The 26047-nt window shown below is 50.2% G+C and overlaps 10 protein-coding genes across 10 annotated transcripts; 4 read left to right on the forward strand and 6 right to left on the reverse strand.

Moving 5' to 3' along the window:
- Positions 1–291: 291 nt before the first annotated feature.
- Positions 292–580, reverse strand: ASPWEDRAFT_108623 (uncharacterized protein; the record flags this gene model as incomplete). Its single annotated transcript, XM_040828008.1, has 2 exons — positions 292–431; positions 550–580. The coding sequence occupies 2 exons, from the start codon at positions 578–580 to the stop codon at positions 292–294; spliced, it is 171 nt and encodes a 56-aa protein (XP_040691422.1).
- Positions 581–973: 393 nt separating this feature from the next.
- Positions 974–2698, reverse strand: ASPWEDRAFT_107394 (Zn(II)2Cys6 transcription factor; the record flags this gene model as incomplete). Its single annotated transcript, XM_040827885.1, has 1 exon — positions 974–2698. The coding sequence occupies one exon, from the start codon at positions 2696–2698 to the stop codon at positions 974–976; it is 1725 nt and encodes a 574-aa protein (XP_040691423.1).
- Positions 2699–3180: 482 nt separating this feature from the next.
- Positions 3181–3796, forward strand: ASPWEDRAFT_182585 (dolichyl-diphosphooligosaccharide--protein glycosyltransferase subunit 4; the record flags this gene model as incomplete). Its single annotated transcript, XM_040831924.1, has 2 exons — positions 3181–3358; positions 3428–3796. A coding segment is annotated over exon 2 (252 nt), but the record flags the coding sequence as incomplete, so codon positions are not given.
- Positions 3797–4491: 695 nt separating this feature from the next.
- On the reverse strand, positions 4492–6012 carry ASPWEDRAFT_27106 (putative C2H2 finger domain protein; the record flags this gene model as incomplete). Its single annotated transcript, XM_040832950.1, has 1 exon — positions 4492–6012. The coding sequence occupies one exon, from the start codon at positions 6010–6012 to the stop codon at positions 4492–4494; it is 1521 nt and encodes a 506-aa protein (XP_040691425.1).
- Positions 6013–6456: 444 nt separating this feature from the next.
- Positions 6457–7221, forward strand: ASPWEDRAFT_153847 (60S ribosomal protein uL24; the record flags this gene model as incomplete). The annotated part of the gene is made up of 3 exons (XM_040829649.1): positions 6457–6509; positions 6690–6802; positions 6952–7221. The coding sequence occupies exons 1-3, from the start codon at positions 6491–6493 to the stop codon at positions 7219–7221; spliced, it is 402 nt and encodes a 133-aa protein (XP_040691426.1). The 5' UTR covers positions 6457–6490.
- Positions 7222–8605: 1384 nt separating this feature from the next.
- ASPWEDRAFT_27108 (synaptobrevin family protein) lies at positions 8606–9429 on the reverse strand (the record flags this gene model as incomplete). The annotated part of the gene is made up of 2 exons (XM_040832951.1): positions 8606–9326; positions 9392–9429. The coding sequence occupies 2 exons, from the start codon at positions 9427–9429 to the stop codon at positions 8606–8608; spliced, it is 759 nt and encodes a 252-aa protein (XP_040691427.1).
- A 439-nt stretch (positions 9430–9868) lies between these two features.
- Positions 9869–12484, reverse strand: ASPWEDRAFT_27109 (uncharacterized protein; the record flags this gene model as incomplete). The annotated part of the gene is made up of 1 exon (XM_040832952.1): positions 9869–12484. One exon carries the CDS (start codon positions 12482–12484, stop codon positions 9869–9871), a length of 2616 nt encoding a protein of 871 aa, XP_040691428.1.
- A 333-nt stretch (positions 12485–12817) lies between these two features.
- Positions 12818–13587, forward strand: ASPWEDRAFT_39499 (uncharacterized protein). Its single transcript, XM_040835100.1, has one exon. The coding sequence runs from the start codon at positions 13209–13211 to the stop codon at positions 13404–13406; it is 198 nt and encodes a 65-aa protein (XP_040691429.1). The 5' UTR covers positions 12818–13208; the 3' UTR covers positions 13407–13587.
- A 149-nt stretch (positions 13588–13736) lies between these two features.
- ASPWEDRAFT_107132 (ion transporter) lies at positions 13737–17219 on the reverse strand (the record flags this gene model as incomplete). The annotated part of the gene is made up of 2 exons (XM_040827863.1): positions 13737–16858; positions 16940–17219. The coding sequence occupies 2 exons, from the start codon at positions 17217–17219 to the stop codon at positions 13737–13739; spliced, it is 3402 nt and encodes a 1133-aa protein (XP_040691430.1).
- A 1820-nt stretch (positions 17220–19039) lies between these two features.
- Positions 19040–25910, forward strand: ASPWEDRAFT_107501 (bifunctional carbamoylphosphate synthetase/aspartate transcarbamylase; the record flags this gene model as incomplete). The annotated part of the gene is made up of 3 exons (XM_040827893.1): positions 19040–19757; positions 19819–25799; positions 25854–25910. 3 exons carry the CDS (start codon positions 19040–19042, stop codon positions 25908–25910), a joined length of 6756 nt encoding a protein of 2251 aa, XP_040691431.1.
- Between the last annotated feature and the right edge of the window lie 137 nt (positions 25911–26047).

Raw genomic sequence — 26047 nt, forward strand, 5'->3', positions numbered from 1 at the left:
TTACACGATCCTTTTGAGCGGGAGTTATTCAAACTACCATATCCATGTACTAGCAAGCAAGAGCATCTGAGATACCCATTGTTGGTTGATTGCACTGGTTGTATGAGAAAAATTTAACATCGATTTGCTCACATTATATTACTGGACGCTCCATCATTCTTAAATACATGAAACAATAACCCATACTGATTAAAGCGACAATAGATAACGTCATCGCGTAGACACCCACCTCCAACGCATGTTGCACCCTCACTCCATGTTTCGTACACCCCGTTCAACACCGATTATCGATTAATTCGCATCGCTGGCCTTGGGCGGGTATTGCTTGCCCTCGAAGTTGACTTTGGGTTCGCAGGCGCACCATTCCTCCTCGGGGATGTCGTCAAGCACGACTGCGATGTGGTGACCGCAACCCCACCAGGTGATTTTGTCTGGCCAGGCCTGTTAGCTTATTACGACTGAATCACAGACAGGTACCAGGTGTGAGAATAAAGTGAAGATAAAGGTGTGATCAAATCAATATTGCAGGAGATGATTGTATGCACTTACGACAAGTGGAGCAGTGAGCCTCTCTGCACATTGTGCGGGGTAAGATCAGCAGTGCCGAAGTATGCGAGAGATAGAAGTAGCCAGTAAAGAGGAGTTCTGGACGAGGACCGTGGTGGTTTGGGATATTCGAAAAAAGAAAGTATAGCAAGAGAGATGAACCAAAGGAATCAAAGACTTGGTTTTTTCTATCGATCGCAGGTCTTTAAAAAAAGAAAGCCGTTTGTCCGTCCCCCACCGTGAGGAAATGATGAGGTTCCCTTATCGGATCCAACGGATGGAACCTTCCCAGGATTTCGGACTTTGTTATCGTGAGTTTCCCTCGGGAAACTCTGGTCGGGTTTGTGGTAGATAGGCTTTATTTTCTTTATTCTCTAATCTCTTGGCATAGGTTATTTTGGCGTGTCTCCAATTGGGGTTTTGCTTTTTATCTGGGGAGGGCCTCTGGGAGCCAGAATCGATTGTTATCGAGGACAGCGGTTAGGTCTAGCTGGTCCATAGTCGGTCGTAAACCGACGTCCATCACGTCGCGCGCGACTGCTTTTATCTGTCGCATGATGGCTTGGGAAATGGCCCATGTGCGGGCTAGGGATTTAAAGACGCCGATTGTAAGCGTGAGCCGGTCGCGACTTGGATCTGGCATTTGGCCCGCCTTGACGGAGCAAGCTGCCAGTTGCACAATGGAGCTGAGGACGAGCGCGCAGATAAAGAACGGGGTGTGCTTGATGACAGGCAGCCGAATGGAGGCCAATGTGGACAGTTCCTTGGCAGCCTTGACGGCTTTCATGGCGTGGGCATGATGCGAAAACGCTGGGATGCTCAATGGGCCGTGGTGACCGCAAATGACTTCCGCTGCGACTGCGGGCGAGGATAGTAGATCGGAGCGAGGGAAATGTAGGTATACTGCTGCACCGTTGATGATCATTGTCGCCTGGAACATCATTTCGTCCACCGATCCGTCCGGACGCAGGAGCTCCGCCTTGGATTCCGGCAGATGATGGAACCAGCTGGCGATTCGCGCATCGATGGCCTCGACATGATCCTGCTGACCTTCAATCATGTCTTGGATTCCTACGACCCGTCCCAGTATCCGAATAGCCTCCACCCGGTAGCTGAACGAGGAAAAATCGCGCTCCTCGTCGGCAAAGACACGTTCGTCAAATTGTGCAACCGTCAACGGCGGTGGCGGCGTCAGTCCGTCCTGGTAGATGCGTTCCTCGCAAGGAAGAGGTACCTCGAGTGGCACTAAGCTGGTGCGGAACGTTTGTTGGGCCCCAAGGGCAGTCAACATGCCTTCGACGATGACGAGCTCCCACCAAGTACGTCGCAAACACTCCTGTCGTATCGGATCACCATCGCTCATCGCAATGGCGAAATCCGCACGGTGTAGCCCCAGCTCGAAGGATAAGTCGACCGCAAGAGCCAAACACTCCCCCGCCTCGGCGCGCTCGTTGCGCGAGTGAAGCACCACGGCTAGCAGGATAAGCGCCTGCACCTTTTCAATTGATCCTTCTTGCTCCATGACCGATGACACCACAGATGGACGGTATATCTCGCTGGATGCGGCGGGTGTGAAATGCGAGCCGACGAACTTGATGACCTGTTCGAGATAGGATGGCACAGCGGAGCGATACAGTGAACGAAGCGGAGGCAGAACGGGATGCGCCGGGTGGAAGTAGGTATAATAAATATCAACGAGATAGCCATCGCCGCCAATGGACGATGGTGATGAGTCCGGAGTCATAGGGCCATGGAAACCTTGTGATACAGAAGCGACATTATTGAACTGAGGGCTCGCCGACCCGGGCGATATAAGAGGCCCTGTCGGGGCGTATCCAAACCCACTCTGAAACCCCCAATTTGTCGTCGTAGGGACATCGAGGAAGCCCACCGAATGAGGATCGAACGAGAAGGCCGAATTGGGGACGAGTTGGTCAGGGGATTCCGGGTTGGCGCGACGTTTCTTCGAAGGACCTTTGTATCCTCGACGCGACGGGGTATATTGGCACTCTGAGCCGGTTGTAGTGCAGCGTCCACATACAGGGGTCTTTCCATCGCATTTCAGATGTTTTTGTCGACAAAGGAGACAGGCCAGGAGAGAGGGACTTGCGCCTTTGGGGTTAGGAATGCTGGTGGGAATCGGTTCGGCCATGGTGAAGTAGATAGCGCATTAATCACACTGTCGAAAATATCTCGAAGGGATTATACACGAGAAAATTAAATTGTTTAATTAAAGACGAGGGGCAAGCATAGAAAAAAAAAAAAAAGACCGTCGCGGTGGAGCTATTCAAGGACGAACCCCACGACACAAAATGAAGGCGGGATGAAGAAGAGAAGAGAGGCGCCAGGAGTAGACTCCAATGGATACGGAGAAAGAATCCGAAGAGAAGAAGAAGGAGAGAGACAGAAAAGGAGTAGGGAATAAAAGCACGACGACGATGAATTACTAAGGACGCTGGTTTCGTTGATTAATTCTTGGACAATAACGATGCGACGTAGAAAAAGCTTCAATTAGGAGGCTTTAGGCACATGAGGAGAAATAATAAACGTAGCTACATCATAATGTAGACACTCAGCATTGTAGACAGCTTCGACTCATCGCCAACAAAGGCATGGGCTTCAGCTGTCAGATCGAGCTGGATATCAATAGTCAACGGCCAAAACGTCCCCGAGGTTCATCATTCTTCCAGGGCTTAAGCGTGGCTGGACACGTCAACAGAACCGCTGCAACGCCTTCTCCATCAACGCAACCACCACTCCTCCAACTCCAAAAGAGATCAGCCCAATTGCTTTTACTCTCCTGGCTCGTTTGGTAAGCATCTTAATGCCCGACTTATTGCCCCATTTATCAATCAGCAACTAACGAGACGTGGCTTCTCAGCTCACTCGCCAAGCTTAGAAGCTCCCCTTCATCGCAATCGATCTTCATTTGATCCCTCGTTTCCCGAACTTCGATACCTTCCTTTTCGCGTCAATAAAAGTCATATCCATTCACCATGATCTCCGACGGCGACCTCTACCGCTTGGCCATGTTCCTTGGCTGCTGCGCCATGATGATGATCGTACTTTACCACTTCCTCGAAGTCAACGCCCAGGACGATGGACACAATGGACAGCCCCCCGTTGCGAAGGCAGCTAAATCCGGCGCTCCTAGTGGATCGGGAGAGTCGAATGGTGCTCATGGACCGGCCGTTCCAGGCGCTGCGGCTGCAGGTGGCTCGCCAGGGAGTGGTGTTAAGGTGGACAAATGGTAAGGCTGTTGGATTTGGATAACGGGTTATCAGGAGTATACTTGCTCCTGAGAATATCTGAGCGTGCTAGGCATAAGCGAGTGCGTGGTTTCCCACGGTGCTATGGAAGTTTTTATCGGTTACTTGCCATGGTTTTCAATTTGCAATTGTACAGAATTATGCATTGATTTTCACATCTTCCAAAGAATTGGATCGAGAAAAGCTCAATTCATCCAATATGAACGAACGCCGAATGGTCCAAAAAGACTAAGCCATGTCGCTAACGAAAAACCAATATTTGTACAAAACAGAAAGGGGTATCAAATGTAGCGCCTGTCTATAATTCTTCAATCACCTCATAAAACTCCTCGTCGTTGCTGACTCTTTCGTTCCGGGCGGGCGTGGCCAACTGACAACCGCCAGGATCCAAACCCACCCCAATCCGTTCTTTGAGCCTCGTTACCGCTTTGAGGATCTCCCGCGCCTTCTCCTGTTGAGAATGATTCCCGTGGACTCGATTGAATGCCCGAATAGAGCTGTAACTCGCAGGGAAGATAAGAGAATCCTCTCCCCCTGGTTGGCTGGCCTCCGGCGTGGCCAATGGCCCTTGATTACCGGTTTCACTGACCACTAGATCAATTGATAAAATCACATATTAATAACAGGTTCCGTTGCTTGGGAAACAATCAAAATAAAGAGCAATAGTCGACTGCAATCATTTCAATGCATTCTCACCAGTTCCACGCACGGAGGGTCCGTCCCCCAGTTTCCACGCTATGGGCCCCAGATGATCCTCCTGCATGTGTTGAAAGAGCTCTGCCGCAGCCATTTTCTCGGGGTACGAGCATTCCTTCCACTTGCAGCTTATGTGGTACGGTATGTGGAGTTTCAGCAGGTGTTGTCTGAGCATATCGAGGTTGTGAAGCTCTGCCTGACAATTCTCCCATTCGCAGGGATACACCTGGTAAGAAACAGGAGCCGGGATTTTAACCTCGACATTGGAGCTGCGGGGCCCTCGTGTCTGCTGTTTCTTCCCCACCATGACCTCGACTCGCTGCAGGGGTTGTTCTGTCTGCTGAGTTTGCTGAGGTTTCTTTGGCTGCTGCGGTGGTTTCTGCGGTGATTTAGACGGCGTAGGATGCGGGGGAGGTTTCACAATTGGACGAGGCGAAGGCTTCTGTATTTGATGTGGGAGATGTGGAACAGGAGAAGAATAATGGGGAGAGGGAGTGATTGACGATGAAGATGTGAGCTGTCGTGGGGGTTGCTGCACTGGACGCGTCGGGGAGCTGGAGCTTGGCGGTGGAGGAGCAACCATTGGGATTGGCTGTGGTCGGTCACGTGGTGGAGGGGCGATAGGCGGCTTCGGCTGGTGATTGGCCGACAATTCACGCGGATCGACGAGATCCCATCGAAAGGTCTCAATATCGCAGTTGACGTCGAGATTAAAGACATCGCGCAGCCGCCAAAGATGATGGTTTAACATTTTTTCTGTGGGATGGCGACCGGCGGCAATCAGGACATCCCTTGCAATTGTCTTGGGGTCATATGTGATCTTCACTGCCGCACGGGTTTCGTCCAAACCCTTGACCAGATCGGCTCTCGATTTCAAAAACGACCTATCGCTAGTAGGATCACGGGGCGCGAAGGAGTAGTTGGCCAAGTTTGCAGGAGGCGGAGGTACTTGTTGGGGTGGCGCTGGTGGACGTGGTGCTTGTGAAGGCGGTACTTGTGGAGGGGGTGCTGGTTGAAAAGTAGCTTGTGGCTGTTTTGGCCCTGGCACACCCCCCGATGAGCCATTATCTATTCGACGTCTCTTCGCATCGTTCACTTGAGAAGTACTTGCAGAGCTGTTGGTATTGTCAGGCGCACGCATGGGTATAGCTTGTTGTTGCAAGGCGGCCTGAGCAATCATTGGGGGCGGCTGTGCACTCGCAGGTGGCGCTGGCACCATGAAGTTCCGAGATAGATATGCTGGAAGAAAGGGAGCTGGTGGGTGGTATACTGTATCTCCGGGAGTGACAAATCCCTGGGTTGAGGGTGCTGGATAGGGAGACGAGTATCGTGAGGGAGGGTTGCTCGCGTGTGTTCGAGCTGCTGGAGGCTGTCCGGAATATGCCTGCGAATTGTCGGGAAACATTGGAGCATCTGGAGCAGGAGGATTCCGGATATAGGATTCGTCCCATACGCCTGTTTGGAGAAACTTCTCAACCCATTCACTTTCTTCATTCGCCATCTTGAAGAATTGGTGTTGTTGCTAGTTATCCCATAGCTTGCTGTATTGACGTAGCAATGCGTCTGCGGAGTAGGTCGCGTGTTGAGAATTGAATCAGAAGGGACTGTGAGAAATAGTGAAAGAAAAGTCAGATAGAGATAAAGAAACGCGTGAATATAAAATCAGACCTCCTTCATCACCTTGCAGTGATCTGGCAGCTCGTGTTATCTGCCATCGCCTTCACTGGTGGTGTTCCATTGCTTTGCTTTGCGCCGATCCGCCATGATTCCCGTTTCGGAACAGGGGCTTGCGCCGACCAATCATCGTGGGGCCGCCAGCCCTAGCCTAGTAAGTAAGCGGGCAGGTCATGTGACGCACATTCGGGCAGCACACATTTTCGGCTAACAGTTCGAGGACTCAGCGAAAAGAGTCTTTTCGACGACTAACGACGACAACGTTCACCACGACCCTTCCCCAAGAGCCCGGTCATACCGATAAGATGGCCATCATCAACCAGGGTGCGTTCACCATTTCCCTGTTTTTAAAATGATATTCTCGACCGTGTTTGTTCGTGGTGGTGGACTTTTTTCGCCCGCTTGTGGGAGAGGATATCCGCCCCGGAACGAAACGCTTCTACGGACCAATATTTTACTACATGTGTGATTTTGGAGGAATGCTGACAAGGGTATGATGAATAGGAATCGCTTCTTCGCGCCGGAAGTCGCGCAAGGCGCACTTCAACGCTCCCTCCAGCGAGCGCCGTGTCATCATGAGCGCTCCTTTGAGCAAGGAACTCCGTGAGAAGCACAATGTACGCCCTCCATACTCCTATTTTTCCCACAGACGATTCCCTTACATTTCGAGAACTACGTTGCGATGGACAAGGTGGAGGAGGGGCACATGAAGACGAAGCACACAAACGAGGTCGACAGAACATGAGATCTAACAAATTACCTACAGGTCCGCTCCATCCCCATCCGCAAGGACGACGAGGTAACCGTTGTCCGTGGCTCCAACAAGGGCCGTGAGGGCAAGATCACCAGCGTGTACCGTCTCAAGTGGTGCGTGCACGTCGAGCGTGTCGTCCGCGAGAAGTCCAACGGCCAGAGCGTTCCCCTCGGTATCCACCCCTCCAAGGTCGTCATCACCAAGCTGCACTTGGACAAGGACCGTGAACAGCTTCTGGAGCGCATCGGAAAGGGACGTGAGGCAGTCAAGGCCTCTGCCTAAGGGATTTGCATTTTTGTTTCTTGTTGCAATAGGGTGATGGCGTGGGAGTACATGAGATACTCAAAATGAGAAAAAATAAACCTGCTACGACCAGGCTTCCGTCTTATTTGACAGGTTCATGCTACGAATGGAAAAAAAAGAGCAAAATTTCTTCCTTTTTTCATCCTCGGGTTTGGTTTTACGGGGCGGGCAGTTTTGACGAACGGCGTCCTGGCCTTTTTTTTTTTTTTCCTCGCCCTCCTTATCCCATAGGTATCCCCTTGATAAGGTTACAGCTGAATCAGAAGTCCATTTTCCTAATGTTCAAACTTCTCCTTGGCTGCTTTATCAACCCCCGCAGGTTTCAGTTTCCAGTCCTCAACCGTCTTTGCATGATTCTCCACGAACCCGGTTTGCACTCAATTTGCCCATAGCAACTACATCTATCATGCAATGACGATCGGTATGGACTGGTGTAGGCTGCATCTCGTAGCCCACTACCCAATTTTCATTCCCATCACTTCCCCTCTGCACATCTCCCCAAATATCGCCAAAATATCTCCTCGTCAATCATGTCCATTAGGACTCTTTCAATGGTTGGAGAGGTAAACGAATGGCGTAGAACGAACCCCCAGAATACCTATTTTAAGTTATTGATATTCTGGCTCGCTTGCAGACTCGCACTGAAGCCTTTGGCAAGGAAGCTGCGAGTTTGAAAGTGAGGGACATCTCAGCTTATAAACTTGTAAAATTTTATCTTCAATCTCAATCAAATCATTGACATTATTCGAGAATTTCATTTTTTTGCACCATCTATCTCCCCCGCACCAGTTTCATCCCCCGTAAATGGGCTTTGTTTCGTAAATGGCGTCACCAAATCTCCGGTTGGCCATGACTAGTGTACGTATCTGAGGAGCATTTGGCTTGGAAGATGACTGAACAGTGAACACGTAACTAGGCTATGCAAGTGCTTTTGGATCTCGTACATAAGTGGCATGCACAAATAGATATTAGATTAAATTGATCAACGTGGTCATGGTTTTTTTTTTTTTTTTTCAAGTAGAATATATATCTCGTAGAGGTCTACCGCGATATATACTCACTTGGTTTGAGGTCACTCGCAACTGGAGCACTCCTGATTTAGTTCAATAGAATTGATTACTTGCATGCACATGTACTGCATAGGCTGATAATAAAAAATAGAAATAGAAATAGAAACGCCCCAGGATACATGATATCATGATTAACGGTGAGATAAAACAGTCCGAACGATGCGCTTGCTGGATCTTCACTCACTTAGGTTATACGAAATTAACCACACTCAATCCAGAGCCCATGGAAGCGTCGGTGGGATGAAGAAAAGAAAAGAAAAAAGAACAGTAAAAAGATGAGAATTAGCATAATATCAGTTCCCAACACACTTCCCCCAAGCTGGCAGTCCACATCCCATACCCACGAAAATATACATGAGGAAGATAACAACGATGACAAGAAGAATCATCAATTTGGTGTTCTTCCACCACATCCGTCGTCGCAGACCCCGACTACGAATGCGAAAGTCGTGCGCACTACCCCCGAGTCGATCCGTCTTATCAACCAGCAGATCAATTCGCTCTCCACGCTCCAGTACCCGCTCGATATTCTCTGTCATAATGTCCCGAACACTGTCAATCTCCCGCCGCGCCGAAGCGAGCGAATCCGCCGGCGGAGCGGTGTTGTAGGTATGAAGCAAGGAGCGGAGTTCTGCGTTGAACGCAGCACACCCGTAGGCAGGGAGTGAGGAGAAATCCGTTTCCGAGGGCGGATAGGCAGACAGGAACTTGCGTTTCATTTCGAGGAGGTAAGCGAATGGGATGCGGCGGCCTTGTTCGGCTGTCGCCACGACGATGTAACTCAGCGGTGCGTACGAATTCTGGTCTTGTTGCTGGTTGTTGTCTTCTGCCGTGCCCGAGGGCGAGTCGGCAATGTAATGTACGAAAAGACGCTCATGGGTGTAGGTGAGCTTCTGAGATTTGTCATGGCTGATTTTTGGGAGGATGATGGAGGCCAGGGACGAGGCGGAGGTGGAGGAGCTTCCGGGTGAGGAGTGTTCGGCCAGGATAGTGGTGCGATGTGCTATGCAGGAACTATCAGAGATTGTTAGCCTATGATACCGGTGTCTACAAGCTGTGCGTCCAAATGGATAACGTACTAGAGCAGGAAGCTCGACGGCTTTGACGACGATGCCATGATGATGACGACCCCGTCTGCTTTGGAAGATATCTACAGAGAGTGGCAGAGTTAATAGGAATTCGGTTCACTTAATTTCTGCCCAAAAGGGGCTGTCTGGTTCTCGCTGAAGATCGATTTGAAGAAGACAGTTTATGTCTGCTGCGATGTTGATCGCGATTCCGTGACGTCGGCGCCCAGAAACCCCGGATTCTGTCACGTGCACATTCTTCAGACTCTGACAAGGAGAATGATTCAATTTCCATTCTTCGATGTTTCACAATTACTTAAAACTGAAAAATCAAGAATTAGGGCCATTAATTGTTCACAGACTGATGTCATCCAACTATGATGGTCAAAAACAGACTACCTTTAATCATTACACCCGAAAAGAGTTCCCAAAGTTCCAATATGACCTATCGCCCGAACACCTGTCGATCAAACCAATAGATTACCATACTTAAATATGCTCAAACGAAGTGTCGCTTTCATCATCCATATCTAGATCATCATTCGCATTTAAGAAATCGGTTAGGGTGGGAGAGCCTTTGACAATGGTGGCGCTACCGTCGCTTGCATCGTCATTGGCATTGCCATCCTCCAGTTGCCATTCTGACATGTACTCGACGTTATTTTGGCCAGAATTTGTCGGTACGTCCAGTGAAACTACATCGGTTGCATGGCTTTCTGTGGCCCTGCGTGAAGCCCCTTGGACAGTGCTATCATATTCACTCGAATCGAGCACGGAGAAAGAGCCCACAGAAGAAGCACAGCTGCCTGTATGGATAGCAGGTCCCGGTGCAGAAAACCCACCATTTTCCACAATGGGGATTTCATGATCCATGAAGACTCCACCAGTACCGTCGTCATCACCGTCTGCCCACAGCGGAAGAAACCTGTACTCATGGTCTCTGAGGCAAGTGATAGTGTCTGTCAGATTGTAGCGCATGTCACTGCCTGGAGGAGGCTTCAGCATCTTTTCCGCATAGCTGTAGACATATCCTCGGGCCTGTGCAAGGAATTCCAGCAGAATAAATTTGCCGTCATTGAAGTCAATATCGCTCGCGAATCGTGCAGGTGTACTCAAGCTCGTCTGCTGCTGGACCGGGTCTTCTAATACGTCTTCTACTTTCACGGGGAACGTATCTGGGATGATTGGGTCATTGTTCTCGATGTTTTTAGCTGCATGGCCATCTGAGAAATCCTTCAGCGCTTCAACAATGGTCATCGTTTCGACTTGGTTACTGTTGTTGGTCTCATTGCTCGTCGAATAATTTCCATATTCAAGGTTATCCGTTGAAGTGCCGGCTTCATTTGCTGTCGCAACATGACTGCCCAATGCTTCAACTGTCCCAATATTCTGAGATTGGTTAAATTTAGGCCTCAAGGGTAACTGGTGCTCAAATCCTTGAGAAGGAACATTCGAGGACATGGATGGTGGCTGTGGCTCTGGAAGACTATTATTGAACATGCACACTTTCACCTCGAGCTCTGGTCGCTTCACCAACCGAATTGCTGCGTCTTTTTGCGCCTTAAAAGCCGGCAGGTAATCGGCAAGTTCGGAAATAGCAGAAGGACCATCATTCGAGAAGCAGAGAGGCTCATGCTGGCCAAAACGCTCCGTCTGAAGCTCTTTCCAAAATGTTCTGGACATCAGCCGTTCAGCATATTTCATTTGCCAATAAGCATGCATATAGTGGCCCGAGGGGTAACCCTGGTCGCATCTTGTGCGGTAGGATTCATGCAGCCATGTTGACTTCCCTCTCTGCAGTGCAGAGTAGAGAAACCCTCGAATGAAATCTTTGATGCAGGATTTGAGACGTTCGCTGGAGAGATTTGACACCGCGAGAAGCTTCTTGTACTCGCTCAATTTATCTAGCCACGGCGTGTCGGTTCCTGCGAGATAGACAAAACGACCCACGACATAATCCGCGAAGCTTCGTCCTGCATATTCAATGCGCTGGACTTCGGTATCATTCAATGATTCACGGACTCGACCATGAAAAGTGATCGAAGGTCTCTTCACGCTAGCTGGCTTATTAGAGTTGGCCAGGAGAAGCAACGCTTCTTCACCAACTAGGATTGCAAATATATCTCGGCATAGTGTGTTGCACTGGATCGCACATGCAATTCGATAAGTAACTTCTGGGTTGATTTCTCCAAACCAAGCATTATCCGTTTCAGAGAGCCAGGACAACATGTGACCGCCTATTCTAGGCACTGTAGCGACATCAAAAAGCCAGGCGAGTGCAAAGAAGGTCCACATCTTACACGGAGTATCCAGTTGGGCGGGGAAGCCTTCCAAAGCACGCAGTACCTGCACAATGCCGACACGATGACGGTGAGCCGAGTACTCAACGGGAAGAGCCTCTCTCTCCATATCACCGCTGCCATACCCCGGCTGTTCCTCCATCTCATCCTCGCCTCCAATACAAGGTAAAGAGAGTCCCCATTGTTTCTTGGTCAAATCCCACGTCCTCACACCCAAAGGGCATGATAACTCCGTAATGAATATGACAGCATCATCCTCCACTGAAGGGGGAGTCAAATCCAAGACATATTTGATTCCGTTGTAGAACGGTCCCGTCAGCCCACGTCGCTTGGTAGTACGAGACTGGTTTCTGGGCTGGAAAAGCTTGGTGAAAAACGGCGAGCCAGTCTCCAAGAGTTTCTCGCTATGCACACGATGGGGGACCGAGGTTGGTGGAAATTCCAACTGCGACCGGGGTACAACAGGATCAATGTAGACCATCGTATCCGCGTCTCTCGTAAGCAGATATGACAAAGAGGGGCATATTGCAGTGGCACCAGAGGGCCGAGGCTGGGGGACTTCTGGCATAGTATTGTCCATTATTCGCTGTTGAGTAGCCAATTTTTGCAGGTGAATCATTTCCGTCCGCATCGCCTCTTGAGACGTTGAATGCATGGCCGACTGGGTCTGGGAAGTGGTGTCCATCGTGGGATGTAAGCTGCTTGTCCCCTCGCTCCCTTGCTGCGGAGAAACCGCAGACTGGCCTTCTGGTTCCATAGGGAAATACTGCTCGTATCCCAGGTATTCCAAGGACCCAGAGGGCATGGCTCAGAGTAGGGAAGAAGAAGAGAAAATCTGGAGGTGGTGATGGGGGTCATGAGGGGGAAGAAGAGCCTCAGTTTTCACCGATTCCAGGGAGAAGACGAGGCTGAAAGAATGCATTGTTTGCTGTGCGTCCATAGCTGCCTGCATTTCAGCAAATCAGAAAAAAGTACATGCAGAATATTTGCTATTATTTTGGCTATCTTTTCTAGCCTATCGCTTATAAGCTACCTTTGAGAATTAAATCAAGTAGCTACAGGCAAAGGAATTTAGGGCTATATAGATCAGGTACAACCCTATTAATTCTATTTCAAATAAAGTTATGCATTTCACAATATCAAGCTATTATAAAAAACATCATTCTCATGGGTCTATACCCAAATGTTGATTCGATCTGACGTCAGATCAACGAACCAGATCATCTCGACGTCATCTTCATACAGACAGAAAACATTCAAAGGTGTCCATTTTTCAATGTAATTCATTCCATTCGAGATTTTTTTTTTTCGTGGCCAAACATCGTCGCCACCATCTAAAAGACCAATTCTCGTGTATATCGCAAACGAAGAAATATAAGGAACAATGGGCTCTGCTGCACCGGGTGGTAGTCCAGGGGCGCACCAGCATATCAAGTTAGTACTCTCCGGTGGAAAATATCAGGGTCCATCTTTTCATCAATTCAGCGCTGTGCTTTTCAGAAGCTTCGTCTAACGCCATTGTGTGATATATGGACAGATCTCGAAACATTGCCCTCTTCAGCATTTTGGGCGTGATCGGAGGGGCCTGGCTATTATTCCGGGCTCAGGCTCCAAAGCGAAATGCCTACGTTGTTTCCGACGAGGAACGCGCTCTCATGCGAGGCAGCGATGGTAACCAGACAAGCCAGGGAAACAAGACTGCAAGGGCTCCGAGAAGCTTGGAGTGACCGTTTGAGAGGCTTTGAACCCATCTCTTTAGACTCGCGTTGGGGATTTGGATGTGATTGTTCGGTGTAGACTTCTTTTTTCTCTCAATACACCCGGTGATTATGTCTGTTTATGAGAAACAAACTCCTATGTATCATCAGAGAAAATATCGAGAAACTAATCGCAGAAGTGCGCATTTTAAATGTCATAAAAGCCACCCACGTAGAATATACATGATAAGGAACAATGCAAGCAAGAAACATCATTAGTGCAGCGAGGGAAAGAAATAGAAATCTATCGAGAAACTGAAAAGAGACTCGTGAAATCTATGGCGGTTACTTATCATCAAATCATACATCGTCATCCCTTTCATCAGTCTTTCCAGTGGGATCGTCAGACCAGAAACTCTCGCTGCTGGCCTTGCTTTTGCTTTTCCGTGATCCTTGAGATCTATTTTTTGTGTCTTTCTTTTCTGTGCGTTTCTTTTTCTCTCGTCCAACGTCTCGTAGGTCATCGGGTCGGCTTTCGCTTCGACTAGACTCCCCACGTCGGAGATCTTTCACTTCCTTGATCACTTCGCGGAATCCTTCCTCAATGTTGTTCATTCGAGCCAAAACAAGTTTACTGAGCAGGTCTTGATTGTTCGAACTGCCCGGTCGACGAATGCCCCCAGTCGCATACGCCATCTGAGTGGTGAAGCTGGACGGCACGGCACCCAGGAATTCATTAGCGATAGCCTTGTTGTCACCCAAGTCAGAACCCAGGCCGAAGAGAAGAGAAGCCTGGCGGCGGCCTCTAGGCTGGGCGCCTTCCATCATAAGACCGCCCATGTCCGGAACGGACATAGGATTTGATCTGGCTATGGAATTGCGAGCCCGATCGGCATCAACATTGCGTTTCTGCATCGTCCACTGGTCAGCAGATGTGGAGATGGGTGCAGCTCGATCGGGTGTCTCCGCTCTGGGTCTGAGAGGCATAGACGGGGTATCGGTCTCTTCTCCGGGGCTCTCTGCGCGAACCGGGTTGTATAGCATAGTAGCGCCTGAATAGTTCCGCGAATGGAACCTCGGGCGCTGAGGAGGAGTGCTCTTGCGAGATATGATTCTTGCGGTTGACGGACGAGAACTGTAGAATTTTGGTGTCGTTTTACCCCGACTCTCGGATCTTTGCCCTGACTCATCACTATCGGAGTTCTTGCAGACTGAAGGCTTGTCCTCAATCCAATCTTCGTTGTCCTCGCTTGTGAGCTCATCATCACCCTCGCTGTTTGTGTGTCGCGAAAGCTGTCTCTCTCTTGTGGGAGACATGAAGTCTCTCGCACGGCGGGGAATTTCAGACGGGGACATTCCATGGCTGATATGCTCCTCGGGATTAGACGCAACTGAACGGGTTGTTTCTGTAAAGTTTCGTAGACTTCCTGCGAGTCTATTTTTAAAGGGGAATTGCGGTCGCCTTGGCAATCGTTCCAAACGATCTACCTCTTCAGGGTCTTGTTCATCCGGTGGGTGCACGGGGCCAGAACCCATGGCCTGCATCCAATTATTGACAACGTTGCTCTTATCTGGACGAATCTTCTTCCTGGGGTTTCGAGACGAATTGTCCCCGAATGGCCGTCGAAATACCTCGTCCAGCGCACGGTCTTTCTGATAAGTTGCCACCGACGGTTCCCGAACGAGTCGAGGGGCCTTGGAACTGAAAGCTCTGAGGCGACTATGGCGACCAACTCGCCCATGAGGCGAAGTGTCTGAGCGATCTCTTGTTTGGATGAGATCAGTAGGCTCAATCACCTGGGATCCAAGGATAGTCTTCTCATAGAGGCAAATGGTGAACAGGATGGGCAAATGCGTGATTTTGATAATCGTGCGGTTAAGTCTGATAAACTGGCGGAAAGGCATCAAGTATCGGAAGGGCGTGATCAACCAGGCAAGGATATTAGCCGGTGCGATATAAGAAAAAAGCGCGTCTGATTTGACCATTGAAATGGTATTGACGGCGAATAAAAACTGGTGCTCCTCGTTGGCATTTCGTACTATAGCCATAAAGGAGTTGGTGAGAACTGTAATGAGAATGGTCACAACAACAAAATGACATATGAAGAGAAACACGACCAATACAGTCCTTCCCATAGCATTGTATTCCTCCCAAAGTGTCCAAGCAGTTGGGGTAAAGCCCATCAGCATCTGGAACAAGGCGTATGCGGTGGATGCGGGCGAATGATCTATGCTATGACCGAACGATAAGGTGAAAGCGACGAAAAAGCCACTACAAGCAACGATGATCAAAAGAAAAATGGCTATTAGGTCAGATGCCATTATTCGGAATGCGATAAGGAGCTGCGAAAAATAGCGATAATGGTCTAGGATCGAGAAAAGACGAGGGAATAGCAGAACCGCGTTTGCCGCCAGAATATCATAGGCGTGATTTGCGATTTCTTGATTGCGAGGGTACGGAATCACGGCGCCATAGAGTCGCATGCAATAGTAGCAAAAGAGTAGCATGAGGATGCCCAGGTCAAACAGGTTCCAGAAGCTCATGAGGTAAAGACTAAACCCTTGTTCGTTGAAACCAACAAGCTCATCAAGCAAGAAACCTGCACTCCACAGCCAGAAAACAATCTCTAGGGAGGTAATGTCCTGTCGTCGCTGTGCCAGAACAGCGACAAACAGCCCCAATAGTACTGCGAATGAGAGAGTCGATAGAAACTGACGGTATCGAGGCACCCTCAGTCTGGAAAGCTTAAATAGGGAGGCATCTCTCGGATCGTATAAAGTCACTGAACGTCGTAGGGATGCGGTTCTTTGCTCAGGCACTCTGGGTAGGGCGTTGTTACTGTAGCGATTGATTTGGTTATTCCCCGAAGATGTGCCATATGTAGGTCCACCATCGTAGCGGGCTTTATTCGGCGAACGATGAAGATGATCAGCGGCAGAATGAAAGACAATGGTACCGGCCCATATTGCTTCCAGCTGCTGCACGACTACAGGATGAGCAAGGAAACGCTTAGCTTGCGCGCGAATAGCTACCTCGAGGCAGGAGATGCGCGCAGCTCCAGCCAACCGCTTGCTTCGTTGGTCAGAACTCCAGCCCGGGGTCCGTTGAGTCGTCTCAGTTGCGGGCAAAGTTTGTCCTTGAAGAGGATAGAATTCGTAAGATAGAGCGTCGATGAGCTCTCTGGTTGTATACTCCCTCAGTAGCTTGATGGCGAGAAGCTCACACACCATGGCCCTTGTCTGGTTGGCCCCGCTGTTTCCTGGATTACTATGAATCTCTTTGGTGAACTGGAGGCAATTGGTAATCAGGGCGTATAATGTGGCCCGAGAGAGGTGCGAAGTCATGATTTTCTGTTGAATTGGCTTCACCAAGAATTGGGATATCTGGGGCGAGCGCAGTTGGTCCCAAGACAGCGTTGTCTCACAGCGGGAAGCGATCAATGGACGAATGGCATGGGTTATATCGTAAACCGGAAGAGCATCTACATAATGACAGAACAATTTGGGTTAGTCGATCTTGTTTGGAGCATTCTTTGCGGCCATGTGGAAAGGATCATCCATACCAAGCTGAGAGGCGGAGAAGATGGGGAGCAGAGGAGTCAATTCATCGCGGCCATCCTCTTCCTCATCAATATCTTCATCCACATCTTCTGCATCCTCGAACCCTTCTTCATCGGCACTTCCCTCGCTGTTGTTTATCTTGTCAAACCCTGCCCTGGGCCCATTGCGTCGAGGTTCGTCCCGATAGAACGGGGTTTCCTGTCGAACTGTGTACGGGGAGGAAAAAGGAGATCTTTCTGCATAAATTCGACGTTTCTTTGGTCGCAAGAGCGAGGCGAGCATGATGGGAGGCCGTAAAACCTCAAATCAACTAGCGATGGCAAATTGGTCAATACATCCCCAGTGGCGAAGGAAGCGAAGGGCGATAACGACGCGTCGTGGTGAATAAGGACAAACAAAGGAAAAAAAAGGGCAACTGCGGTACCACGATGGTAGTATTTAATATCCCACAGAGGATTCGTGTGATCAAGAAAAAACAGGAAGAAAAATAAAAAGTCTGTTCCCCAGATGATCGAATGGTAGCTAGGGGGCGACTATTTGCTGGGATAATTCTCGCAGCTCACATGCGCCCGGGAGATTTGGTGGAGGGGACGATCAGCGGGAGTCTGGATGCATAGACTGCATCCTGTAGGAGATTTCCTGGCAATCTGCTAAAATAAATAAGTGTTAGTGCTAAACCACTAGATCAGCCTTGGAAACAGTAATTAATTACTACATATTATTACTTTTCTTACTCCAATTCTCCAACCGAGGGAGCTTGAGACACAAGCTGGAGATTGTATACATAGCGCCACCCCACCTGCCTGCCCGATAAGAGGATCTGGTGATCAGGTCTTTATCATTGTTCAGATTTCCTCGAAGGAGAGCAGGATTGATGGTATGTACTGATTTTTAGGATCACTCCCTAGTCTATTTTATCCCAGCCAGACAACATGATCAAAGATGAGCAGTGCCAGGATATGAGCCTGTCATGAGCCGTCCAAGCTACGGAGTACAGACAAGGATTGTAGCTACATATGAGAGGGCTTTGAGCTACCCATGCTAGTTCCTCCTACATTCTTGGCCACAGCCTGTTGGATGTAGGGGATTTGCGCTTATTGGAGAATCTTCAGTCAGATGCTCTACGTGAAGAACCTACATACACATAAGTTCCCCTCCTGCTGTCTCGATTTGAGCCGTGCTAGCTTTTAGGTCTATTCTATAATTGATGTCAAATTTCAAGGAAAAAATAAATCTTCTTTAATGGTAGTTCCCTCATGCTACGGAGTACGGAGATATATTTATTTAGCTGAGGCATGTGGAGTAGTACAAGAAGAGGTCGATGATACTACAGGATAACATAACGCTTTTCAAATGCATCATATAAATACCAGTCAGAAATGATATTAATTGCAGATTATTGAATATCTCCATATTGCTCCATATTTAGACTGCCAAAACATCTCTCGCCTCGTACCTATTCTTGTTCTATGGATGCGTCCGAGTGCTCAATGCTCAATGCTCACCGCCTACGGAAACGAACCATTTAAGCCCTGTTCGCAGAGTGGCGAGACGTTTTGAGCGTTGTGTGTGCGAGGGGCTTAAATCCCACACCAGTTCTTCTCCTTGCATCCTTTCTGCAATTTGATCGAATATATGCATGTGGGGTATGTAGACATAGTATTATATTAAATGATAGATAGTCAAACAATCAACCACTATGTTTCAATTCAGGACAATCGACTCAGCCAAACACAATTGCTTTTTTTTAAGATGAGGGGAAAAAAATTTCTTCTAAGCGGTGTGCGGCGGCAGAATGACATCGAATCCCCGGATCGGTGAGCCCCCCCGGCCAATCAGAGAGCTGCGCCAGCCCGCCGTCCGCAGAATTTGATTCTGCCAACCGGGTCCATCTTTTCTTTTTTGCAAAAATTCTCTCCTCCCTCTTCTCTATATTCTCCTCTTCCTCCCCGTGCTGAAGCAGCAAACAGACTCCTCCCTAAACCCTCCTTCCCCTCCTCATCTTTCAACAATTAGTCTTGGAGGCTGCTGATGCTACGGTAGAGTGATTATCTTTTCATATTGTCCCCGAGAGGACCTCCCCCTCCCCCACAGTTGTCGCTATGCCACAGGCCGGTACTCACGACGAAGCTGCGCTCCCCACCAGCCCTTTGGCTGGAGGGGCTGTGTCTTACAGCCAGCTTAACAAGGAATCGCAATCAGTTCCTTCAATTGAATCCAACAATGGCGCCGTGATCGCCCCTGCTTCGCCCCGCGTTCGAGGTAGCAGCGGGAAGCTGTTTGCTCTTGAGCTCGAGGATGGCACAGTCTACCAAGGCTACAGCTTTGGTGCTGAAAAGAGCGTGGCAGGAGAACTGGTCTTCCAGACCGGTATGGTTGGTTACCCCGAGTCGGTCACTGACCCCTCCTACCGTGGTCAGATCCTCGTTGTCACCTTCCCCTTGGTTGGCAACTATGGTGTGCCCTCGCGGGAGACCATGGATGAGCTTTTGAAGACACTCCCCAAGTACTTCGAATCTACTCAAATTCACATTGCGGCTCTGGTCGTTGCCACATATGCGGGAGAGGACTACTCTCACTTCCTTGCCGAGTCGTCATTGGGCCAATGGCTTAAGGAACAAGGCGTCCCGGCCATGCACGGTGTTGACACCCGTGCCTTGACCAAGCGTATCCGTGAAAAGGGTAGCATGCTGGGCCGTATGCTTCTCCAGAGCCCTGAAGTCGCCGAGGGCAAAGATGCCATCGTTGAGGACGGCTGGAGGTCGTCCTTCGAGGAGATCGACTGGGTTGACCCCAACACAAAGAACCTTGTGAGCGAAGGTAAGTTTTACAAATCCATAGCTGTTAGATTTAACGTGGGTGCTGACTGGAGCTTGTACAGTCTCAATTCGTGAACCCCGTCTCTTTTCGCCCCCCGAGAATGTTGCACTCAAACACCCATCTGGCCGTCCAGTCCGTGTTCTTTGCTTGGACGTTGGTTTGAAGTTCAACCAACTGCGCTGCCTTCTTGCCCGTGGAGTCGAGGTCCTTGTCGTGCCTTGGGACTATGATTTCCCCACTCTGGCAAAGGACTACGATGGTCTGTTTGTGTCGAACGGTCCCGGTGATCCTTCCACGCTTTCTATCACTGCCGAGAACCTGTCCAAGACTCTCAAGGAGGGCAAGACTCCTGTTTTCGGTATCTGTTTGGGTCATCAATTGATTGCTCGCTCTGCTGGAGCCCAGACTTCGAAGATGAAGTTTGGTAACCGTGGCCACAACATTCCCTGCACAAGCATGATCTCGGGCAAATGCCACATCACTTCCCAGAACCACGGTTATGCCGTGGATGCCACAAGCCTTCCCGAAGGCTGGGAGGAGCTGTTCGTGAACGCAAACGACGGCAGCAATGAGGGTATTCGACATGTCAGCCGCCCTTACTTCAGTGTTCAGTTCCATCCCGAGAGCACACCCGGTCCCCGAGACACCGAGTACTTGTTTGATGTGTTTATCAACTCTATTCAGGAGACTATTGCCTCTTCTGATGCTCTCAGCAAGCCTGTCACCTTCCCTGGTGGCACCAAGGAAGAGAATGTGAAGAAGGCACCTCGCGTTCACGCCAAGAAGGTCCTGGTCCTTGGTAGCGGTGGTCTTAGCATTGGACAGGCAGGAGAATTCGACTACTCGGGAAGTCAGGCCATCAAGGCCCTGAAGGAAGAAGGAATCTACACTATCCTGATCAACCCCAACATTGCCACCATTCAGACTTCCAAGGGATTGGCGGACAAGGTGTACTTCCTTCCTGTCAACGCCGACTTTGTGCGCAAGGTCATCAAGCACGAGCGACCTGATGCGATTTACGTCACCTTTGGTGGTCAGACTGCCCTTCAGGTCGGTATCCAACTCAAGGATGAATTCGAGTCTCTCGGCGTCAAGGTTCTCGGTACCCCTATTGACACCATCATCACAACCGAAGACCGTGAGCTGTTCGCTCGCAGCATGGACTCCATCAACGAGAAGTGTGCCAAGTCTGCATCCGCGTCGACCCTTGAGGAGGCCCTTCAAGTAGTTGAGGCGATCAAATTCCCCGTCATTGTTCGTGCAGCCTATGCACTTGGTGGTCTCGGCAGTGGTTTTGCCGATAACATGGAGGAGCTCAAGGAACTCTGCACAAAGGCCCTGGCTGTTAGCCCTCAGATTCTGATCGAGAAGAGTATGAAGGGCTGGAAGGAGATTGAGTATGAGGTTGTCCGTGATGCTCAGGATAACTGTATCACTGTTTGCAACATGGAAAACTTTGACCCTCTGGGTATTCACACCGGTGACTCCATTGTCGTCGCACCCTCGCAAACTCTCTCCGATGAAGACTACAACATGCTGCGTACTACTGCGGTCAATGTCATTCGCCACCTCGGTGTTGTTGGTGAATGTAACATCCAATATGCCTTGAACCCGTTCTCGAAGGAGTACTGCATCATTGAAGTCAACGCTCGTCTGTCCAGATCATCTGCTCTTGCTTCCAAGGCCACTGGATACCCTCTTGCCTTCATCGCCGCCAAGCTTGGTCTGGGCATTCCTCTCAATGAGATCAAGAACTCTGTCACAAAGGTCACCTGTGCATGCTTCGAACCCTCCCTTGACTACTGTGTGGTCAAGATCCCCCGATGGGATCTGAAGAAATTCACCCGTGTTTCCACCCAGCTTGGCTCTTCCATGAAAAGTGTAGGTGAGGTCATGAGCATTGGAAGAACCTTCCAAGAAGCTATCCAGAAAGCCATTCGATCGGTGGACTTCCACAATTTTGGTTTCAATGAGACCAATGCTCTCATGTCCATCAAGGGAGAGCTTCAGACCCCCTCTGACCAGCGTCTGTTTGCCATCGCGAACGCTATGGCTGCTGGCTACAGCGTTGACGATATCTGGAAGCTTACCCAGATTGACAAGTGGTTCTTGAGCAGACTCAAGGGTCTGAGTGACTTTGGAAAGCAAATGACCACCTACAACGCGACCACCGTGCCCATGCCGCTCATTAGAGAGGCCAAGCAGCTCGGTTTCTCCGATCGCCAACTTGCCAAGTTCCTGAGCTCCAATGAACTCGCAGTCAGGCGCATGCGTGTTGAGGCGGGCATCTTCCCCATTGTCAAGCAGATCGATACAGTTGCTGCCGAATTCCCCTCAGTGACCAACTACCTGTATCTGACTTACAATGCCACTCAGCATGACGTGCACTTTGAGGACCATGGTATCATGGTGCTGGGATCTGGTGTCTACAGAATCGGTTCCTCCGTCGAGTTTGATTGGTGCTCTGTCCGGACCATTCGTACCTTGCGTGAGCAGGGCCACAAGACTGTCATGGTTAACTACAACCCAGAAACTGTCTCTACTGACTATGATGAGGCTGATCGCTTGTACTTCGAGAACATCAACCTCGAAACTGTTCTGGACATCTACCAGCTCGAGTCTTCCAGCGGTGTGATCATGTCCATGGGTGGTCAAACACCTAACAACATTGCTTTGCCCCTCCACCGCCTCAATGTCAACATCCTTGGTACATCTCCTGAGATGATTGATGGTGCTGAGAACCGCTACAAGTTCTCTCGTATGCTTGACCGCATTGACGTTGACCAGCCCGCTTGGAAGGAGCTCACTAGCATTGAAGAAGCCACTGAGTTCTGCGACAAGGTTGGCTACCCAGTGCTTGTCCGACCTTCGTATGTTCTCTCGGGTGCTGCCATGAACACGGTCTACTCCGAGCATGACCTTGCCAGCTACCTCAACCAGGCTGCTGATGTTTCCCGCGAGCACCCTGTTGTCATCACCAAGTACATTGAGAATGCCAAGGAAATCGAGATGGACGCTGTTGCCCGCAACGGTGTTATGGTTGGTCATTTCATCTCTGAGCACGTTGAGAATGCCGGTGTGCACTCTGGTGATGCTACCTTGATCTTGCCCCCGCAGGATTTGGACCCTGAAACCGTACGACGCATTGTCGAGGCCACTAGAAAGATCGGAAATGCTCTGAACGTGACTGGTCCTTACAACATTCAATTCATTGCCAAGGACAACGATATCAAGGTCATTGAGTGCAACGTTAGAGCATCTCGTTCTTTCCCGTTCGTGTCTAAGGTCATGGGTGTCGATCTTATCGAGATGGCAACCAAGGCAATGATCGGAGCTCCTTTCGCTGAATACCCGCCTGTGTCTGTCCCCAAGGACTACGTTGGTGTGAAGGTTCCCCAGTTCTCCTTCTCTCGACTTTCTGGAGCAGACCCCGTTCTTGGTGTTGAGATGGCTTCGACAGGAGAGGTTGCTTCCTTCGGTCGTGACAAGTACGAAGCTTACCTCAAGGCTCTCCTGTCCACTGGTTTCCGCTTGCCCAAGCGCAACATCCTGTTCTCCATCGGTTCGTACAAGGAGAAGCTTGAGATGTTGCCTTCCATCCAGAAGCTGCACCAGATTGGGTACAACCTCTTCGCTACTGCTGGTACTGCCGACTTCTTGAAGGAGAACGGCGTTCCAGTCAAGTACTTGGAAGCTCTCGTGGGCAATGATGAGGACATCAAGTCCGAGTACTCGCTCACACAGCATCTGGCGAACAACTTGATCGATCTTTACATCAACCTTCCATCCAGCAACCGATTCAGACGCCCTGCCAACTATATGAGTAAGGGTTACCGCACTCGTCGTATGGCTGTGGACTACCAGACTCCTCTGGTTACCAACGTCAAGAATGCGAAGATCTTGATTGAAGCCATTGCCCGCCACTATGATCTGAATGTGCAGACCATTGACTACCAGACAAGCCACCGCACCATTGTTCTGCCTGGATTGATCAACATTGCTGCTTTCGTGCCCGATCTCGTCAACTCCAGCTCCAAGGATTTCGAGCTTGTGACCAAGGCCTCCATCGCCGCCGGTTTCAGCATGGTTCGTGTCATGCCCGTCGGTGTTGACAGCTCTGTCACCGATGCGCGCGGCCTAAAGGTTGTGCAGCAGAATGCTCAGAAGGCTTCTTACTGTGACTTCAACTTCTCCGTTGTGGCTACCTCAGACAACTCGGAGCAGGTTGGCCAAGTGACCGGTGATGTGGGATCATTGTTTGTCCCCTTCAACCACCTGTCTGGAAACATCGGCAAGGTTGCTGCTGTTACCAACCACTTCACCGCATGGCCCTCGAGCAAGCCCATGATCACTGACGCTAAGTCCACCGATCTCGCCTCGATCTTGCTGCTGGCAAGCCTCCACAGCCGTAACATCCACGTTATGAGTGTGACTTCCAAGGAAGACATCAACCTTATTGCACTCAGCAAGGAGAGAGGCCTGAAGGTGACTTGCGACGTTTCGATCTTCTGCCTCTTCCTTTCCAGAGATGACTTCCCCGAGTGCAACTCCTTGCCCTCGGCTGAAGACCAGAAGGCCCTGTGGGATCACCTGAGCACCATCGATGTCTTCTCGATTGGCAGCATCCCATTCCAGTTGGCTGGCAAGCAGGCATCTCCCACCGTTGGTATCGCTGAGTCGCTTCCGTTGCTGTTCACTGCTGTTTCAGAGGGTCGCCTTACCGTTGAGGACATTGTTGCACGCCTCTACGAGAACCCCAAGAAGATCTTCGAGCTGCATGACCAGGCGGACAGCTCGGTTGAGATTGAGGTTGACCGCCCGTACCTGTACCAGAGCTCTCAGGGCTGGTCTCCCTTCAACGGCAAGAACATGAAGGGTTCTATCCAGCGCGTTACCTTCCAGGGAAAGACCTCTTGCCTCGATGGCGAAGTAACCTCTGACGCTGTCAAGGGTGTTGACATGTCTGGCCACAGAATTGTTCCCGCGTCTCCTTCCGTCAAGGCCATGTCGCCCTTGGTCCAGCCCCGACCTGAGGGTTCCATTGACAGACGTCTGTCAATCTCGGGAACTCCTGCTCGTCCTCTGCGAGTTAAGCCTACCGACCAAACTGAGCTTGGTCCTCCTTTGTACGCTCCTATCTCTCAGGCTTCGCCATTGCTTGACATGCTCTCTCGGTCTCCTTTCAGACAAAAGCATGTGCTTTCCGTCAACCAGTTCACCCGCGCGGACCTGCACTTGCTCTTCACTGTGGCCCAGGAGATGCGTCTTGGTGTCCAGCGCCAGGGTGTGCTTGATGTTTTGAAGGGCCGTGTCCTGTGCACGCTCTTCTACGAGCCGTCCACCAGAACCTCTGCCTCGTTTGACGCTGCCATGCAGCGCCTTGGAGGACGCACCGTGATCATCTCGACGGAACACTCTTCTACCAAGAAGGGAGAGACCTTGCAGGACACTCTTCGCACTCTCGCCTGCTACGGAGATGCCGTTGTTCTGCGACACCCTGAAGCCAGCAGTGCCCAGACTGCCGCCAAGTTCTCCCCCGTCCCCGTTCTCAACGGTGGTAACGGTAGTGTTGAGCACCCCACGCAGGCCTTCCTTGACCTCTTCACTATCCGTGAGGAGCTTGGAACTGTTACCGGCTTGACCATCACCTTCACTGGTGACTTGAGATACGGACGCACTGTGCACTCTCTTATCAAGCTGCTCCAGTTCTACGATGTCCGCATCCAGCTTGTTGCGCCTAAGGACTTGTCTCTGCCTGAGGATGTCCGTCAGCAGATCATTGCTTCCGGGCAGCTTGTGAGCGAGTCGGAAGAGCTGACTCCCGAGATTGTCGCCCGCTCCGATGTTTTGTACTCGACCCGTGTGCAGAAGGAGCGTTTCGCCGACCTCGAGCAGTACGAGCGCCTCAAGAACAGCTTCGTCATCAACAACGCTCTTCTAAAGCACGCCAAGAGCCACATGATCGTGATGCACCCGCTGCCCCGTAACGCGGAGATTGCGGAGGAGGTTGACTTTGACCAGCGGGCGGCCTATTTCAGACAGGTACGTTTGAACGAGTTGGATTTGGAAGAGTATATGCTGACTTTTACCCTACAGATGAGATATGGTCTTTACTGCCGCATGGCTCTGCTTGCCTTGGTTATGGCGCCGTAAAGTCCTTTCTGGCTATGAATAATCTGCCTTATATATGGAACTAGGTTTCCTTGAAAAGCTCGATGGATCCTAGTGGTGTTTTTGTGTTTGGTTTTCTTCTTGCATTTTGGCATTTGTTTTCCTTGCACATTTTCGAG

Source organism: Aspergillus wentii, assembly GCF_001890725.1.
Source record: "Aspergillus wentii DTO 134E9 unplaced genomic scaffold ASPWEscaffold_3, whole genome shotgun sequence".
Classification (NCBI taxonomy): Eukaryota; Fungi; Ascomycota; class Eurotiomycetes; order Eurotiales; family Aspergillaceae; genus Aspergillus; species Aspergillus wentii.